This window comes from Bos taurus, chromosome 7 (genome assembly GCF_002263795.3).
Source record: "Bos taurus isolate L1 Dominette 01449 registration number 42190680 breed Hereford chromosome 7, ARS-UCD2.0, whole genome shotgun sequence".
In the NCBI taxonomy this organism is placed as follows: Eukaryota; Metazoa; Chordata; class Mammalia; order Artiodactyla; family Bovidae; genus Bos; species Bos taurus.
In genome coordinates this window covers 4,510,215-4,527,838 of record NC_037334.1, presented here as the reverse complement: position 1 = coordinate 4,527,838, position 17,624 = coordinate 4,510,215, and the positions used below count along the sequence as shown (strand labels likewise).

Below are 17,624 nucleotides of genomic sequence, written 5' to 3'. Positions count from 1 at the left end.
CCAGAGGCTGGGATAGGGGAGAAGCAGGGCGGGTCCTCAAGGAATGATCGTGTGGGCCCCAGAGCTCCGTGAATTAACCCCCAGTCCCAGCTCCTATAGCAGGCCTTGCTGCAAACCCCACTGCTGCATTGTGGAGAATGTAGTTTTCTGACAGCCTTCTGAAAGGGCCGGCTTCTGGGATCACCCTCAAAATGTATCCACAGGCCTGGTTCTCCTGTGCCATGGCCATCAGGGTCCGGGGGTGAAGCTGAGTCTGTGTAGGGGTCGGGGGACAGGGTTGAAATAGAAACTTGATTGGGAACCTGTAATGAGTCCACACTGCCAGTGGCGTAGAAATGAAAAGAGCAGCCCTCGGGGATTTACCAGAACATTCCAGCCCTTTCTCATCCCCACCCCCCAACCTGAGCTTCCCCCAAAGAGAACCCTTCCTTGCTAGAGGCACGGCCCCTTCAGGGGGGCAGGGAGAAGCCTTTGCCAGCTTCAAGTCCCCCCTAGCTCAGCTCACACCTTAGAACATCTTGTCCCCAGCGAGCTGGCAGGGGTGCCGGCACAGAGCAGGGGGTGGGCTGGGGGGCTGCCGTATCTAACCGGGTTTTTTGTGCATAACCGTCTGGGCTGGTTCATGGAATGTTCCGGGGCCCCCTGCCCCTCCCTCTCCACACCCACCCACGGACCCCCCCATCCCCAAAGAAAGGAAAATTATTTTTCGTATTGTAAACTTTAAACACGAAAAAGCTGTTTTTAATTTAGCAGAAACTGGCTTGAGTCTTCACTCTCGTGCACATTTGCGTTCTTCAGAGAGAGGCGGCACATGCGTGCACATAGGCACGCAGACCCTCACACGCACACCTGCACGCAGGCATCTGAGACGCTCATCCACGTGGTCCCGCTCACGCCCACAGGTAGCCTGGCTCCTAGGCTTGTGCGGTGCACCCACGTGCTCGCTCGCGCAGTTACACACGCACTCCAGGACCAGCCTGACTCTCCTCCACACAGCACCATGCAGAGGTCTGGAGCTCATCACCCCGTCACCTCCTTCACCTTTCGCCCAGCGCAGCTCGGGCACGTAGGGACTGAGTGTGTGGAGATCCCCTCGGCTTCCAGATGTCCTGCTTCCCCGCCGTGGCCCTGGATGCGGCCGGCAGGAGCCTCCCTCCGCACCTGGGCTTGGGCTGTGGGAAAACGCCCTCTCCCGGGACGGTGGGATGGAGGCCCGAGAGAGGGAGGCCAAGTGTGACTTCTGGGGCCTCACAGTGAGCGAGGGCCAAGGGGGCCTCCGGGGAGCCGTGTGAGGTGGGAATCTGCCCCAGACCTGGCTAGCTTGGAAACGCGCCCCTGGCTTCATCTCTGAGAACGCAGCCCCAGCTCCTCTGTTCTCACGGGCTCTGGAGAGTTTGCTTCTCATGGTGGAGCCTCAGCGCACGGGTTTTATTAGGGGCACCTGGCCATGGATCCCGAGAGGCAAGCCTGAACGTTTGTTGCACAAATGAGAGCTTTGGGGGCGGGGAGGTAGGAGCAGAGCCTATCCGGCTCCAGCATCCATGGGCACGATGGGCCTACAGACCCTCGGGGCAAGAGGGCCATGAAACCATGCTGCTGCCCACAACAAAGGCCCAGCTTAGTTCTTGGGACTGACCCGTGCTTGTTGCCATCCTACCAGTAGAGCCACGATTTGGTGCCCAGCCTCGGGGGTTAATTTAGCATTTGGCTGAGCCATTCTTGGCAACGTCTTTTGTGGGGTTGTTGTCAATCTGGGCATGTTTCCCAGTTCTGGCCAGCAAGTTTTAAGGGGAAGTCTGGGGTGGGGGTTTCTGGACATAGGAGAAGTGCCGTTGCCCCCCTCCCTCCCTTATTATTTCCTACAAGGACACAATGCCAGGAGCTTCTGCAGCCATCTTGTGGCCACGAGGAGCAAGTTAAGACACACACAGAAAGGCTGCCTCCCAGAGCCCTGAAATCATGGGGGCACCAGTCCCACCCTGGAACCTCTAACCTCCAGATTTCTTTTTATGAGAAATCACAGTGTCTGTGTTGCTTAAGATACTGGTGGTCAGATATTCTGATAATTGTAATTCAAACAGTTCCAAAATTATAAGTGTAACAGATGCTGGGGTTTCCCCATCTTATGTAAGTCAAGGTTTTAATTTGCAAGTAACAAAAACTGGCCAACTTAAATAGCAAGAACATGCATTGGAATGCCGTTCAGTTCCTCACAAAAGTGGCAGGAAGGCTGGAAAACCAGGCTCAGAAAATGGTAGAAATCAAGAAGGCGAGGGTGATCAGCTGAAATCAAGCCAGGAAACTGTTGGTGAGGTCATTCCTCCCACCGCCACAGAATCCAGATGCCTCAAATGGCACTGCCACTGGCACTCCGCCATAGCTGCCCCTGGAAACCAGATGCCCCTGCCCCAGTGCTGTTTCTTTCCATTGCTTGGAAACATGCTGTTGGTCCAGCCCATGTCCTGTTCCAATGCATTAGCTGCCCGGGGGTAGGGAAAGTTAATACATCAGTGTATTAGTCAGCTACTGCTGCTGAGTAACGAGCAAGCCCAACTCTCAATGGCATGCAAACATGAATATTTTTTCATACATCTGTGACTCAGCTTGAGGGCAGGGTGTCTGTTCTGGGCTTCCCTTGGCTGGGCAGCCCTGCTTCCAAGTGCAAGACGGTGGAGTAACTGGGATGCTCAACTCCACCTGCCTTGCATCCTCCTGGGACCAACAGTTTGTTAACCTATGTTCTCCTCCTACAGTGGTGCCAATGGACAAGTGGGATCAGGTGAGGCCTCCTAAGACCCAAATTCAGAACTCTTGTGCTGTCACTTCTACCCATATTCCTTTGGCCAAAGCAAATAATGTGGCCAAGGTCAAAATCAGGGTTGGAGAAATATCCCCCACCTTGTGCAGGAGGAATACACAGCAGGGTGGCGCAGGGCAGTAGAACATGGAGACAGATGAGAAGCGGAGGCCTGTTATTTGATTGATCATACCACTGGCTTTAAACATTCTTTGCAGTTCTGTGGTGCTTTCAAACTGTGGTTCTGGAGACGACTCTTGAGAGTCCCTTGGACAGCAAGGAGATCAAACCAGTCAATCCTAAAGGAAATCAACCCTGAATATTCATTAGAAGGACTGATGCTGAAGCTACAATATTTTGGCCACCTGATATGAAGAGCCGACTCATTGGAAAAACCCTGATGCTGGGAAAGATTGAGGGCAGGAGGAGAAGCGGGTGACAGAGGAAGAGATGGTTGGATGGCATCACCGACTCAATGGATATGAGTTTGAGCAAATTCAGGGAGATAGTGAAGGACAGGGAAGCCTGGCATGCTGCAGTCCGGGTTGCAGAGTTGAACACGACTGAGTGACTGAACAACAGCCATTGGCTTTGGAGCCTCTATTGTCAGTGGGGGACTAAATTCCCATGATGGAGACTCCCCAGCCTCCAGATGCTGGGCCACCAGAAAGAAAAGTCAGCTGTATCTCTTCTGCAGACACTATCCCTGAGAAGATGGGGAACCCTCCTCTTTTACTGTTGAGTAGATTGGGGCTGTAAGTGTCCCGAGCTTTTGGACAACGGAGGGGCGCTCTGTGTGGGGAGTTTGGCCGGAGCTCACCCAAGCCTCAGGGCATTGTGGGGTCACTGCCCCAGATATCCCTTCAGCATGGTGGTTACAGCAGGGACTGGACTGCTAGCGCTTCTCCCGCCCCACCATGCCCCAGAGCCATCCCTGTGGGCCCCTGCCGCTCCCTAACTCCAGCCTTCTCAGCAGCCCGCCCTGCCCTGCCTTCCACCCCTCACTCAGCCTGGGGTGGGAGGCCGAGAGGCCTGGGTCCTCATCTAACCTCTTAGTTGCGTAAGGAGTGAGCTCCACGTCTGATGTTTCTGACTTCCCACCTCGTTCTTCCCTTTCGCTTCATAATCAAACCTGGCTCCTGCTTTGCTTTTCAGAACTGTCTGAGGAGGGCCCGGTTTGGAAGTCAAAGACGGGCCCTGGATGGTTTTCCTCTTTGTCTTCCTGCTCCAAATGGCCTGAGTTCACCTTCAGCAATGTGGGTACCCCAGATTGACTAAGATTCCATATAAGGCAGTGCAGAAAAGCAAGCCATGAAAACTAACATTTCGAGGTAGGGTTTTGCTTCCCTAACAGTGACTGAATGCTTGCAAGGAAGCAGGCTCTGGGCTAAGTGCTTTACATGCATTATCTATTTAATCTTCCCAAGAAACTACTCTTGATGCTGAAAGCTCAGCTCCTCTACCACCAGTGCTGAATTGAATCTCCGAGACAGAGTTTTAGGTGAAGTAGAAAAGGAGAGCTTTATTACTTTGCCAGGCAAAGGGGGACACAGTGGGCTCCTGCCTTGAAAATCTACATGTCCCCACTTAGGATAGTGAGAAGTTTTACAGCAATGGTTCAAAGAGGGCGTGATCAGCTTGCGGACATTCTTCTGAGGGGTTGGTCGTGAGGTGAGTGGGAGTCAGCACCATCAGCCTTCAGGTTCCAACTGGTCTGGGGTCTGCATGCTCGAGGGCAGCATACCATCGTCTGCTGTTAGCTTCTCCCACCTGGAAGGGGTTTCAGTATCTGCAAAACAATTCCAAAGAGGGACTTCTGTGGTGGCCCACTGGTTAGGAATCTGCCTGCCAATGCGGGGGACATAGGTTCGATCCCTGGTCAGGGAGAACCCCACATGCTGTGAAGCAGCTAAGCCCATGCACCACACCTACTGAGCCCGTGAGCCTAGGGCTCATGCTCTGCAGCAAGAGAAGCCACCACAATGAAGAGTAGCCCCTGCTTGCTGCAAGGAGAGGAAGCCTGTGTGCAGCAATGAAGACCCAGTGCAGCCAATAAAGAAGGAAAGAGAGAGAGACCCTAGAGAGCTCCCTTACTCCTTCTGCCATACACATTGCAGCAAAAACAGACAAACTAAAACCCAGCTCAAATGTATGGTTGTGTGTATCCCTTCAAGGGGAGCCAGGACCTTGCCCCAAGCCTGTACTGTTTCCTCCCCCGACTCTTTGGTGGCGTCACACTGCATACAGGATCTTAGTTCCCCAACCAGGGATTGAACCCACTCTGAGCAGTGTCTTAATCTGGACCCCCAGGAAGTCCCTGCACAACTGTTTCTCTTGACTCTTTCTCCCTTGCCTTGCATCCCCTCCCTTTCCTAATTAACATGTGCTTGAATCTGCCTGTTGGAACTCAGGGGAGGTCATGCAGACTGAATGAAGCCTATTTCCTGTAATCAGACAAACGGGGGTCACAGAAAGACTTTTGTGTACAGGAGCCCCATAGGACCCTACTTGGTTTCTGAGGAGCACAATTATCCACATTTCACATGGGAGGTCAGCAAGGCTCGGAGAGGTGAAGTCACTTGCCCGTTGTCACACAGTTGGAGAAGGGCTTGGGCCACACAGAAATGCTCAGGAACTTAGGTTTTAATTCAGCTTGTATCTAGAAGCTGTATGTTGAGGGGTGCTGTGGTGTGGATGCAGGGGAAAGGGCATTCTGGGCAGGAAGACAGCCTGTGCAGAGGCCCTGAGGCAAGATCAGCAAAGCTGGATGGAGAGCACGAGAAAGGGAAGGGTGGGAGAGGAAGCTGGCAGAGAAAAAAGGCGGCCAGGCAGTTATGGAACATAGGAGAGAAAACTGTTTCATGGAGGCAGCAAGAAGTAGCTTATTTGACTTGCCTCTGAGCTTACATTCAGATGTGTTCTGTAACTCAAGTGGAGCTTCTTAACAATGGGATACTCCTGATCCCTTTGGATCAGGGCTGGCTGGAGAAGGATCCATGGCTGTGTGAGTCTAAAGGAAGGAACAGGTCTGCTTTGGGGTCAGGAATGGCTTTCTGGAGAAGGGGACATTTGAGGTGGGTTTTGAGGGACAGATAGGAGTTTCCTAGTCAGAAATCATTCAACAAACACTTCCTAATGCCCTCACTCTGCCTAGTTTTCTGTTAGCCCCGGGGATCCAGGGAAACAGAATGAACACAGATGAATATAAAATGCAGCCTAAAGTGCTCAGAGCCATCCACAAAGAACAAGCTTTAGGAGTAGTGAATTGGGTGTGTCTGTGTTCTTTCTGCGTCCCACAGGAAATTCAAGCCCTGGAGCGTATTAGCTGGGTGAACATGCTTTTAGCTTCCAATTTCTGCTCAGTCTATAGGGGAGTAGACAGTACCCGAAGACATAGCTGCCTTCAGAGAATGTGATGTTCCTGGGTCGTGAGACGCACATCCAAGGGAGGGTACGCTGTAGATAGGGCCCTCGGGGAGGGTCTGTCAGAAGAGAGCCCTGAAAGATGAGAAGGTGCCAGCCGTGAAAGGACCTGGGGAGAGAGCAGTGTGGGCAGAGGCAACAGCGCATGCAAAGATCTGGAGGTGGAACGGCACAGAAGCTGGGGTGGCTGGAGTGAAGGGCCAGGGTGTGCAAGGACCCCGCGGGCCACTGGGAAGAGGGTGGACTTTTTTCCCCCTTGAATGTGATATGGAGCATGTGATCCACCCTGCTTTACAAAGACCGTGAGCTGCTCCAGAAGTCCCGCCCGGGCCACACTGCGTGGTGGAAACTGCCTTTGATGAAGGGAGAAAGTGAAAACGTCAGGGCTGGGTTCTGCCTGGGTCACCAGACACCCTGGCCTCACCCTCCTCGGGGCTGGGGGTCAGTGGAGTGGGAGGAGGGCTTGGGTCACTGTCCGGCCATTGCGCAATAAGCAGCCTGTGGCTCCCTCTGACTCATCACTAGGGTTTCGGATGGATCAAGTTACCGCCGGGGTGTGGGGTAAATGGGGGTGAGGAGGGCATGCACAGGCCCCTCACCTCTGCCCTGTAGGCATGGCCCCTTGCTGTGGCTGCTGTTATTCCCCAAATCTTTTCTCTTGCATCTTTCTGTGCAGAAACAGGCTTAATACAGCCATATGTAAGTGATCAGGGTAACCAGCATTTTTTGAACACTTATTATGAGCCAGGCAGTTGACACATGTTAACCTCATTTAAACCTTACAGAACCTGGTGTAGAGAAGGAAGCTGATCTCTGCTGTTAGGTCTGAGTTCTGGTCCTGGTCTGGCACTTAACTTGCTACGGGCAGCTGCTGTCCCTGCTCTCTGTCACTATTTCCTCTCCAACCTCACAAGATGGTGGCAGGAACAAGAAGTCACATATAAATGGAATGCCCAGCCCCTTATCTGACTCCCAGAAGCTCCAGTCTCAGTGCTATGGAGAGAAGATGGATTTCAGATCGACTTCAGTATAAAAGAGAACGGGGACTTCCCTGATGGCTCAGTGGTTAAGAATCCACCTTCCAATTCAGGGGACTGGGTTTGATCCCTGGTCAGGGAACTAAGATCCCACATGCTATGGAGCAAATGAGCCTTTATGTCACAACTACTGAACTTACATGCTTTGGTGACTGTGCACCACAATAAAGAACCTGTGGTCAGCAATGAGACCCAGTGCAGCCTAAAAAAAAAAAAAAAAGAGAGAGAGAGAAAGAGTTATTGGTTCATATAACTGAAAAGGCAGGAGCGTCTAGCTTCAGGAATAGCTAGATGCAGGAATTCAGACAGGGTCTCTCCCTCTGGTCCTGTTTGCTTTTGTGTGGGTTCACTCTCAGGTCACCTCCCTCTGTTTTTCTGTTTTATTTATTTATTTACTTTCGGCTGTGATGGGTCTTCACTGCCGTGCGGGCCTTTTCTCTAGTTGCGGTGAGCGGGGGATGCTCTGTTGCAGTGCGCAGGCTTCTCTGCACTGGCTTCTCTGGTTGCAGAGCTCAGGCTCCAGAGCACAGGCTCAATAGTTGAGGAGCCTGAGCTTCGCTGCTCTGTGGCATGTGGCATCTTCCAGGACCAGGGATCAAACCCGTGTCTCCTGCACTGGCAGGCAGATCCTTTACCACTGAGCCACCAGGGAAGCCCTGCCCTCTCTCTCTCCTTTGCTTTTGTCTGTACTTGTGGTGTGCTGCTTACAGGATAGTTCCCTAACCAGCGCTTGAACCCAGGCTGTTCAAGTGAAAGCACGGAATCCTAACCACCAGACCACCAGGGAAATCCCCAGGCCTCCTCTCTTCAAGTGGTGACGTAGAGCTCTGCAGTGAAAGTGAAAGTCACTCAGTTGTGTCCGACTGTTTGCAACCCTATGGACTATACAGTCCGTGGAATTCTCCAGGCCAGGATACTGGAGTGGGTAGCCTTTCCCTCCTCCAGGGGATCTTCCCAACCCAGGGATCGAACCCAGGTCTCCCGCATTGCAGGTGGATTCTTTACCGTCTGAGCCACCAGGGAAGCCCAGGGGTCTGTGTTATCCTTCAGATCAGCTACCCAAGCAAAGACAGTGCTTCTCTTTCCCATGCTTCAAACAAAAATTCCAGACTTGTATCTCACTGGGAAAACTGGGGCACGTGCCTACCCTCATCCAATCATGATGGTCAGAGCAGTGGCTCTGATGATGGGCCAAGACTTTCAAATTTTAGGGGGAGACTTTGTAGGGAGAGTGAGCCATGAGACCAACTCTACCACAAATCAGGGACTGAAAGTTAGGAAGTGAAGGGCAGTTGGTTGTCAATACCCCAGATAGGGGGCAGATACTTAGTAGGCAAAAAGGCCAGAAGTCCAAGACAGTGCTCAAAACAGTATGAACAAGAAGGATAAAAAGAGCAATGAGGACTTGCCCAGTGGTCCAGTGGATAAGACACTGAGCTTACAACGCAGGGGGTCTGGGTTCGATCCTTGGTCAGAGAACTAGATCCTACATGCTGCAAAGAAGACCTGGTGCAGCCAAATAAATAAAAATAAATACTAAAAACAGAGCAGTGGCAGTCCCCAGTTCAGTTCAGTCCCTCAGTCGTGTCCGACTCTGCGACCCCATGGACTGCAGCACGCCAGGCTTCCCTGTCCATCACCACCTCTTGGAACTTGCTCAGACTCATGTCCATCAAATTGGTGATGCCATCCAACCTTCTCATCCTCTGTCATCCCCTTCTCCTGCCTTCAATCTTTCCCAGCATCAGGGTCTTTTCCAAGGAGTCCGTTCTTCGCATCAGGGGGCCAAAGTATAGGAGCTTCGGCTTCAGTATCAGTCCTTCCAATGAATATTCAGGATTGATTTCCTTTAGGATGGACTGGTTGGATCTCCTTGCAGTCCAAGGGACTCTCAAGTCTTCTCCAACACCACAGTTCAAAAGCATCAGTTCTTAGGACATGTGCTTGTTTCCTCCTGCTAGAACTCCAAAATTACAACTCGCTGCTGAACAACCATTGAGAGGAAAATGTTGGATCCCACCAAAAAAGATACCCCATGTCCAAGGGCAAAGGAGAAGGCCCAGCAAGATGGTAGGAGGGGCGAAGTTGCATTTAGAATCAAACCCCATACCCACCAGAGATGCTCAGAGGGCCCAAAGAAAACCTTGTGAGCACCAGGTCCTAGAGACCCCACAGAGACTGAGCCAGACCTGTGTTTGAGTATCCTGTGGAATTACAGGTCAGCAGGGGCCTGCCGGGTGCAGCAGACCTGAAACACATGGCATGTGGCATAAGCCCTCTTGGAGGAGGTCACCATTAACCCCACCAAAGAGCCACCGAGCAGACGACCCACAGACTGCAGAACAATTACACCAAAGAAATTCTTGCAGAGTTAAGAAAGTTCCAGGACCCACAACAGAGTTCCCAACCTGGGGATCTCGTAAAGGGACTGAGAACTCCCAGAAAATTTGTCTTTGGAGACCGGTGGGATTTGACCACAGAACTTACACAGATCTAGGGAAACACACTCTTGGAGGGCACAAACAAAAGTGACCCCAAAAAAGACGGACCCAGACTTGCCTGTGAGTGTCCAGGAGTCTCTGGCAGAGGCGTGGGTTGGCGGTGGCCTGCTGCAGGGTCGGGGCCACTGAGTGCAGCAATGCATGCATGAGACCTTCTGAAGGAGGTGCCATTATCTTCATCACCTCCACCATAGTTTGGTCTCAGGTCAAACAACAGGGAGGGAACACAGCCCCGTTTTTCAACAGAAAATTGGATTAAAGATTTACTGAGCATGGCCCGGCCCATCAGAAAAAGACCCAGTTTCGACCCCCCACAGTCAGTCTCTCCCATCAGGAAGCTTCCATAAGCTTCTCATCCTTGTCAGAGGGCGGACAGAATGAAAACCACAGTCACAGAAAACTAACCAAACTGATCACATGGACCACAGCCTTGTCTAACTCAATGAAACTATGAGCCATGCCATGTAGGGCCGCCCAAGACAGACGGGTCATGGTGGAGAGTTCTGACAAAATGTGGTCCACTGGAGAAGGGAATGGCAGACCACTTCAGTATTTTTGCCTTGAGAACCCCATTAACAGTATGAAATGGCAGTCCCCAGAACACTCCAAATTAAGATGTGTGTGTGTATGTATTTAATGTGGACATTTCATTAAAATGCTACCAGATGTAAATAAAAGCATGTTTGGAAAACGTTGGTGTCCCCCTATGATTTCCATCAGTGTCCCCTCCAGTCATCCCTCGCCCTGGTAAAAAGTGTGCTTGTTATAAAATTACAGGTACCCCAAATTCTGCTGGCTGCCCCTCCTGATTTCTGCCCTGCCCATGCCCTGAAATCCCTAGAGCCTCCTGAATATAAACTTTCAACATTGGTGGTTTTGGTCCCTCTGCTTGGGTAGGAACAAGTAGATGTCAGAGTCCCCCCTCCCTAGGTCTCCCCCCACCCCAAGGTCATTGGGGAGACTCTGCTCTCCCTTTCACTGCTGGGTCTGGGCGGGGTTTCTGGACCTGTCCTTTAGCACCTGATGAAAAAGCTGGACTTCCTTGAGTAAAACTGGACTGGAGAAATTCACAGAGAGGAGGCCGAAGCTCTGTAGTTCCAGTTTTCCGAGCTTAAGGATCCAGAGAATAGGGACTGAAGAGGGAATAGGAATAGGGAAAGAAAGGTGTTAAGGATGACACTGGGATTTGGGGTTGGTGACTGATCACACCCCCCAAACTATGGTGGCCACAGGAGCCTCCTTTCCTAACATCATTCTCCTCTAGACTCTTTGAACCCCATGGACTATACGGTCCATGGAATTCTCCAGGCCAGAATACTGGAGTGGGTAGCCTTTTCCTTCTGCAAGGGATCTTCCCAATCCAGGGATCGAACCCAGGTCTCCCGCTTTGCAGACGGATTCTTCACCAGCTGAGCCACAAGGGAAGCCCACTCTCCTCTTTATCCATTACTAGTTTTATTTTCCACATCACATTTCTCTCCATCTGAAAAGTTTTTGGGTCATTTGTTGGTGGGTTTTGTTCCGCTCTCCTCGACTGTGCACCCTATGAGGGCAGGGACCACGTCTCCTTGCTCATGCCGTTTCCCCAATATGCTTGGCATACATAGGCATTCAATAAATGAATGAATGCATGCATGGATGAGCAATGCCCTGAACTGCTGTCTGAGCTGAACTGGTCCGAGCCGAGGCTCAGCCTCGAGAGCTACCTGTCCTTAGAGTGGGTGCTTGCTCCAACCTGGTGACCTGGAAGGATCTGCTTCGAGGAGTCACTCTCTTGGGGGGGTCCAGGGCCCCAGTCCGCTCCCGGACCATGGCCAACAGCCAGACAGCCGCTGTCCAGCGGGCCAGGAGACGGCTCACTGCGCCTGCGCCGAAGTCCTCGCCCGCCCTCTCCCACCTCCCCTTCTGGCCTCTGAGCTTGCCGCCGGAGCGCGCGCATGCGCCATCGCCCCCGCGTCGCGCGCCTCTCCTGTGCGCACGCGCCGCTCTCACGCTCGCCGACGCGCCTGCGCACTGCCCGCCGCCCGCGGGTCTGGTCGGCGCTTGCGTGGAGGCACCGGCGAGTGGGGGGGCGAGGAGGTGGAGGAGGAGGAGGAGGAGGAGGAGGCGGCGGCGAGAAGATGGCGACTTCGAACAATCCGCGGAAATTCAGCGAGAAGATCGCGCTGCACAACCAGAAGCAAGCGGAGGAGACAGCGGCTTTCGAGGAGGTCATGAAGGACCTGAGCCTGACGCGGGCCGCGCGGGTAAGGGGGCTTCCCTCGTCGACCCCTCTGGGCCGGAGAGGGAGGGAGGGGGCGCATGTCCCGCGCGTGCACGGGGCGGGGGGCGCGCGGCGGGGGCGGGGCGCGCGGCGGGGGCGGGGCTTGGCACGGCCCAAGGAGACAGGTGTCCCCACGCCCCGGGCGTCGTGGGCGGGGACAGGTGCCCCCACATCATCGATACCTGAAGGGGTACAGGTGTCTCTCCATCACCGCTACCTGAAGTGGGGGACAGGTGTCACTACATCGCGGTTACCTGTATGAGCAGGAGCCTCTGCATCATTACTAGTTGGAGGAAACAGGTGCCACTACATCCTTGTTACCTGAGGGGGAAGGTGTCCCCACATTGCTACCTGATAGGTGCTTTTATATCACTGCTTCCTAGGGGAGTGATACTGAGGTGCTTGAACTGGGTGCTGCTTGCAAGCGTCACTGTTACCTGGGAAGCTGGGATAGGTGCTCCTGTATCTTTGGTACCTGAAGGGGACAGCTGCCCCCTCACCCTTGCTCCCTGAAAGGACAGGTGTCTCCACATCACTGTCATCTGTGCACTCACTCCCTGAGTGCTGGGGAAGGACAGGTGTCCCTACTTGCAGACCTGAGGTGGGATAGGTGTTTCTCCCTTCTGGATATCTGAGGGAAAGGTCTGGCGCCTTGCGTGTGGGGACCTGAGTGGGGTCAGGAAGGCCGATTGGACTCAGTCTTGGAGCTTGGAGTGGCGACAGCTGCCCCTTCCCCAATGCAGCCCATATGGTGGGGACCAGGTGTTGTTCCTCCCACAAGGACAAGGGACAGCTGGCCACAGATGGCCCCTGGCCCCTCAGGACCGGCGTGGAGGGACAGTTCTTCGTCATATGGCAGGTGCATTTGGTGTGCAGGGGCAGGCCAGATGGCCTGCCAGCCTCGCCTGGGGAGCCGCTGTGGGCCTGGAGCAGGGGCTTGGTCGTGGCTGGGCTCAGGGGCCTGGCTCTCCTTCTGGGCCTCAGCTTTCTGGCGACCGCCACGAAGTGCAGACTCCTTGGGTCTCGGTGGCCTCCTTTGTGGAATGTGTCTTGCAAGCCCTTCCTGGTGGTTGAGGGAGGGGAGCATGCTTTGCACAGGTGGCGGTAAATCTCTGCTTTGATCCTGTGGAGGGATGGGACCTCCATGCTGCACCCTGGGGCCTTGGGGAGGGGTTGAGTGGGAGCTACAGACACCTGCTTCACTGGTTTCTGGATTTGGCATCTGAGTTGACTGTCCTTGGGCTTCCCTGCTGGCTCAGATGGTAAAGAATCTACCTGCAATGCAGGAGACCTGGGTTCGATTCCTCGGTCGGGAAGATCCCCTGAAGGGAATGGCTATCCACTCCAGTATTCTTGCCTGGAGAATCTCATGGACTGAGGAGCCTGGCAGGCTACAGTCCATGGGGTTAGAAAGAGGTGGACCCGGCTGAGCAACTAACATGTGACTCTTCTAGGCAGATCCACTGTACCTTTGTGATGTGAGCCTCAGTCTTTGATTCCTCGGGTGGGATTTTGGGGTGATGTTATTTTTTTTTTTAATAAGTTGCTTGTTTCTCTTTGAGATCATGACCTTAAGACTAGAATGTGTATCTCTATTTCCATGCATTTATTCAGCACCTATCAATTGGGTGCTCTCTGTCGGGCAGGTCCTGCCTGTCCCTGCTCCAGGATGTGACTGGTGAATGAATGAATGACACTGTGCAACCTGAGTGTCCTCCATGCGTCAAGATTTCTAAGGATAGGAGCGTCCACTTCATCTTGTCTCCAGCATGCAGTGCGTCCTAGAGTGCAGTAGGTGTCCAGTGTATGTGGTATGACAGGAAGAAGGGGCTACACTGATTTGTGGCAGTCTTCAGGTTTCAGCTGTAAGGTTGGAAATGAATTATTGTTGAAAACATTTCTTTAAAATAACGGCTTTTTCAAGATATAGTTTGTGTATCATATAATTCACTTATTTGAAGTGTATGGTTCAGTGGTTTTTAGTATATTTACAGAGTTGTGCCATCATCACCGCTGTCTAATTTCAGAGCGTTATCATCACCCCCATAAGAAGCTCCTCACCCATTAGCAGTCACTTTTCACTTGCTGCTCCCCCAGCCCCCTTGCAGCCACCAACTTTTCTGTTTTTGTGGATTTACCTGTTCTGGACATTTCAGATAAATGGAATCACACCAGATGTGGCCTTGGGGATCTGCTTTCTTTCATTCAGTGTTATGTTTCTGAGTTTCATCCACATTTTAGCATTATTGGGAAACTTCTTTCCTTTTTATGTGCTAAGTAGCTTCAGTTCTGCCTGACTCTTTGCAACCGTAGCCCGCCAGGCTCTTCTGTCCGTGGGATTCTCTAGGCAAGCATACTGGAGTGGGTTGCCATGTCCTCCTCTTCCCTTTTTACGGCTGAGTAGTATTCCTGGGTGTGGACAGACCACATTTGTTTATCCATTTATTGGTTGATGGATTTAGAGATTCTGAAATATAAGTTTATTTTGGCTGTGCTGGGGGTTCGTTGGGGCCCGAGGGCTCTCTAGTTGTGGTGTGCGGACTTTGTTGCCTCACGGCACGTGGGATCTTAGTTCTCTGGCCAGGGATTGAACTCACAGCCCCTGTATTGGAAGATGGCTTCTTAACCACTGGACCATCCGGGAAGTCCCTAGAAAAGCTTTTTTAAGATTTGCAGACAGCAGTTCCCTTGGCCCCTGGTAACCATTTCCCATCTCTCTGTTGGCCTCCTTTACATTGGAAGTTGGGGAGGTGGGGTGGGCTTGGGCCCTGGGCAGAGGTAAGCTTATACTAGATTTTTACAAACAGAGCAGTGCTCTGTTGGGGGTAGTTCTGTCCTAGGGGACATTGGGCAGCGACATTTCTGGTTGTCTCGACTGGGCAAAGAGCTGCTACTGGCGTCTGGTGGGTAGAGAGCAGGGGTGCTGCTCAGCACCCCACAATGCACGGACAGTGGTCTGGCCGCAGCTGTCAGCAGTGCCAGGGCCGAGAAGCCTTTGGTTTGGAGGAAACTCTGTGTGGGCAGGGGAGTGCGAGCTACGTACCTGGGCAGATAGTTCAAAACTCTGCACCCACCGTGGGTGGGCCGTTGCCTGCGCCTGAGACTGGGCTGGGCAGGCTGGTTCCCACCCGTTCCCGCTACTGCCTGTGGCGCGGTACAGCTGCAGCATGTGGCTCAGGGGAGCTGGCCTGCTTGGGGCGGGTCTCCTGCTGCGCACCCCCCGTGGCCGCAGCCTGCCGTGCTGCCTCCACCTGGGTCAGCGCCAGGAGCTGCCCCGCGCCTGCAGACGGGCGGGGCGCGGCGCAGCTGGGGCCTCCTCTCTTGGTCAGCCTGTCCGCTCCCGGAGCGAGTGGCACCACTTGTGTTGACCCCAAGGGCTAGGTCGGGTCAGGGGACGGGGAGTGAGGTCCACTTGCGAGTAGCAGGGTAGAGGGGTGAGTGCATGAACCTTCCTTCCTCATCCTTGGACTTGGGCAGCCTGATGTGCAGGGAGGGCTGTGACACTCTACTGTGTGACTTAGTGTGGGTTTCTTAACTTCTCTGGGCCTCAGATTCCTGATCTGTGCTTACTGCACAAAATGACATTTTTACTTGCCCAGCATATCCCAGAGACAGTGCTGGGTTCTAGGGTGGTTGCTGTTCAGTAGCTAAGTCATGTCCAGCTCTCTGTGACCCCAAGGACTGCAGCACACCAGGGTTCCTTGTCTTTCACTAGTCTCCACTATCTACACTCGTGTTCATTGAGTTGGTGATGCCATCCAACCATCTCATCCTCCGTCCCCCACTTCTTCTCCTGCCTTCAGTCTTTCCCAGCATCAGGGTCTTTTCCAAGGAGTCAGCTCTTTACATCACGTAGCTAAAATATTGGCGCTTCAGCTTCCAGTGAATATTCAGGGTTGATTTCCTTTAGGATTGACTGGTATGATCTCCTTGCTGTCCAAGGGACTCTCAGGAGTCTTCCCCAGCACCACAGTGGGGCCAGCAGCATATTGAGGCACATGAGGACCATGTGCTTGGAGAGGCAGCATGGTTTTAGCATGGGACAGGAGAGACTTGCTCCAATAAACAAGGCAGATGCTCTCAGAGAGAAGCAAATCCATGTGCTAGGAATGGCTAGGGCGGGAGGCTGACGCTTGGACAGTGAGACAGAGCCCCCCATGCCAGGGAGGGTTGTCCCTTGGGAGGGAGGCAGGTGCAGAGACCCAGAGGTGAGAAGGGCTTGGCACAGTTGAAGCTGCATGTTGAGAGACAGGAGAGATGAAACTGGCCCCTGAACGAGGAGCCCTGGGAAGATTTGTGATGGTCAGCGGCCTGATCCTTTGCTTGTTTTTGTAGCAGTTTTATTGAGATATCATTCCTAATATGTTCCGACCAGTCATTGAAGCTGTACCGTCCACTGGTTTTTACCATATAAAGAGAGTTGTATAACCATCACCTGTCGACTTTAGAACGTTTTCATCACCCCAGAGAGAAACCCCGTCCCTGGGGCTTCGCTGGCTTTCCATTGGTTGGGACTCCACACTTCCAGTGTGGGGGGCACAGGCTCAGTCCCTGGTCGGGAAACTAGGATCCCACATGCTGCTTGGCACAGCCGAAAAGGGAAAATAACAATGAGAATAAAAACAAGAAAGCTCCATCCCCACTGGCAGTCACTCCCCAAGCCCCTGGCGACCGCTGATCTGTTCTCCATCCCTTTGGGTTTGCGTGTCCTGGACATTTCAGAGAAATGGAATCATGCAAGATGTGGCTTTATGTGTCTGATGTCTCAGACATAAACTCAGCATGTTTCTGAGGTTCATCCATGTTGTGGGGCATATCAGTCCTTCCTTCCCTTTTAAAAAATAGTGGTAAAACATGCAAAATATACATGTACCGTCTTAGCCGTCGTGAACAGTTCGGTGGTGGTATGTGCTTTCTCCACCATCTGTTGCTTTATTAGTCTTTTTTAAAAAATTATCCATCTCTGGCTGCACTGGGTCCTCGCTGCGGAGTGTGGCTTCTTGCTGTGGTGGTTTCTCTTGTTTTGCAGCCTGGGCTCTAGGCACGGGCCTTCAGGAGTTGTGGTGCACGGGCCTAGTTGCTCCGCAGCATGTGGGATCTTCCGGGACCAGGGATCAGACCCGTGTGCCCTGCATTGGCAGGCGAATTCTTTACCCCTGGGCCACCAGGGAAGCCCCGCTTCAGTCCTCTTTAAGGTGAATAATACTCCATTGTGTGGAGACGCCATGTTTTGAGCATCCATTCGTTCATCAGGGGACGCTTGGGTTGTTCCTGCCTTTTTGGCCATTGTGAGTAGTGCCGCCATGGGCGTTCCCGTCCGATCACCTGTATAGACGTAGGTCCTCCTTTCCGTTGGGTGTCTGTACCATGGAGTAGAGTTGCTCACTCAAGTGGTAACTCTCCATTTGATCATTTAAGGATGCTTCGTGTCTTGCAAAGATGGCCAAGAGCTGAACAGGCAGGAGAGGTGAGAAGGGAAGCAGGCAGATGGTGAGAGGCCGCTGGTAGCCTCGGGTTGGAGAATGGAGAAGTTGGCCATGGCAATGACCCAGAACAGTGGGTATTAGTGATATTTTGGCAGCAGAGGTGACTGAATGTGTGGG

General features: G+C 52.9%; 1 protein-coding gene across 3 annotated transcripts in view; it reads left to right on the top strand.

Annotated features, from left to right (window-relative positions):
- The first annotated feature begins 11,784 nt into the window (after positions 1-11,784).
- Positions 11,785-17,624, top strand: part of CRTC1 (CREB regulated transcription coactivator 1) — an 85,150-nt gene continuing 79,310 nt past the window's right edge. For 2 of the 3 annotated variants that reach the window (XM_005208444.5, XM_005208443.5), the window contains exon 1: positions 11,785-12,004. In XM_005208444.5, the coding sequence (XP_005208501.1) occupies positions 11,879-12,004 (126 nt within the window). In that variant the 5' untranslated portion in view covers positions 11,785-11,878. 3 annotated transcript variants of the gene reach the window in all.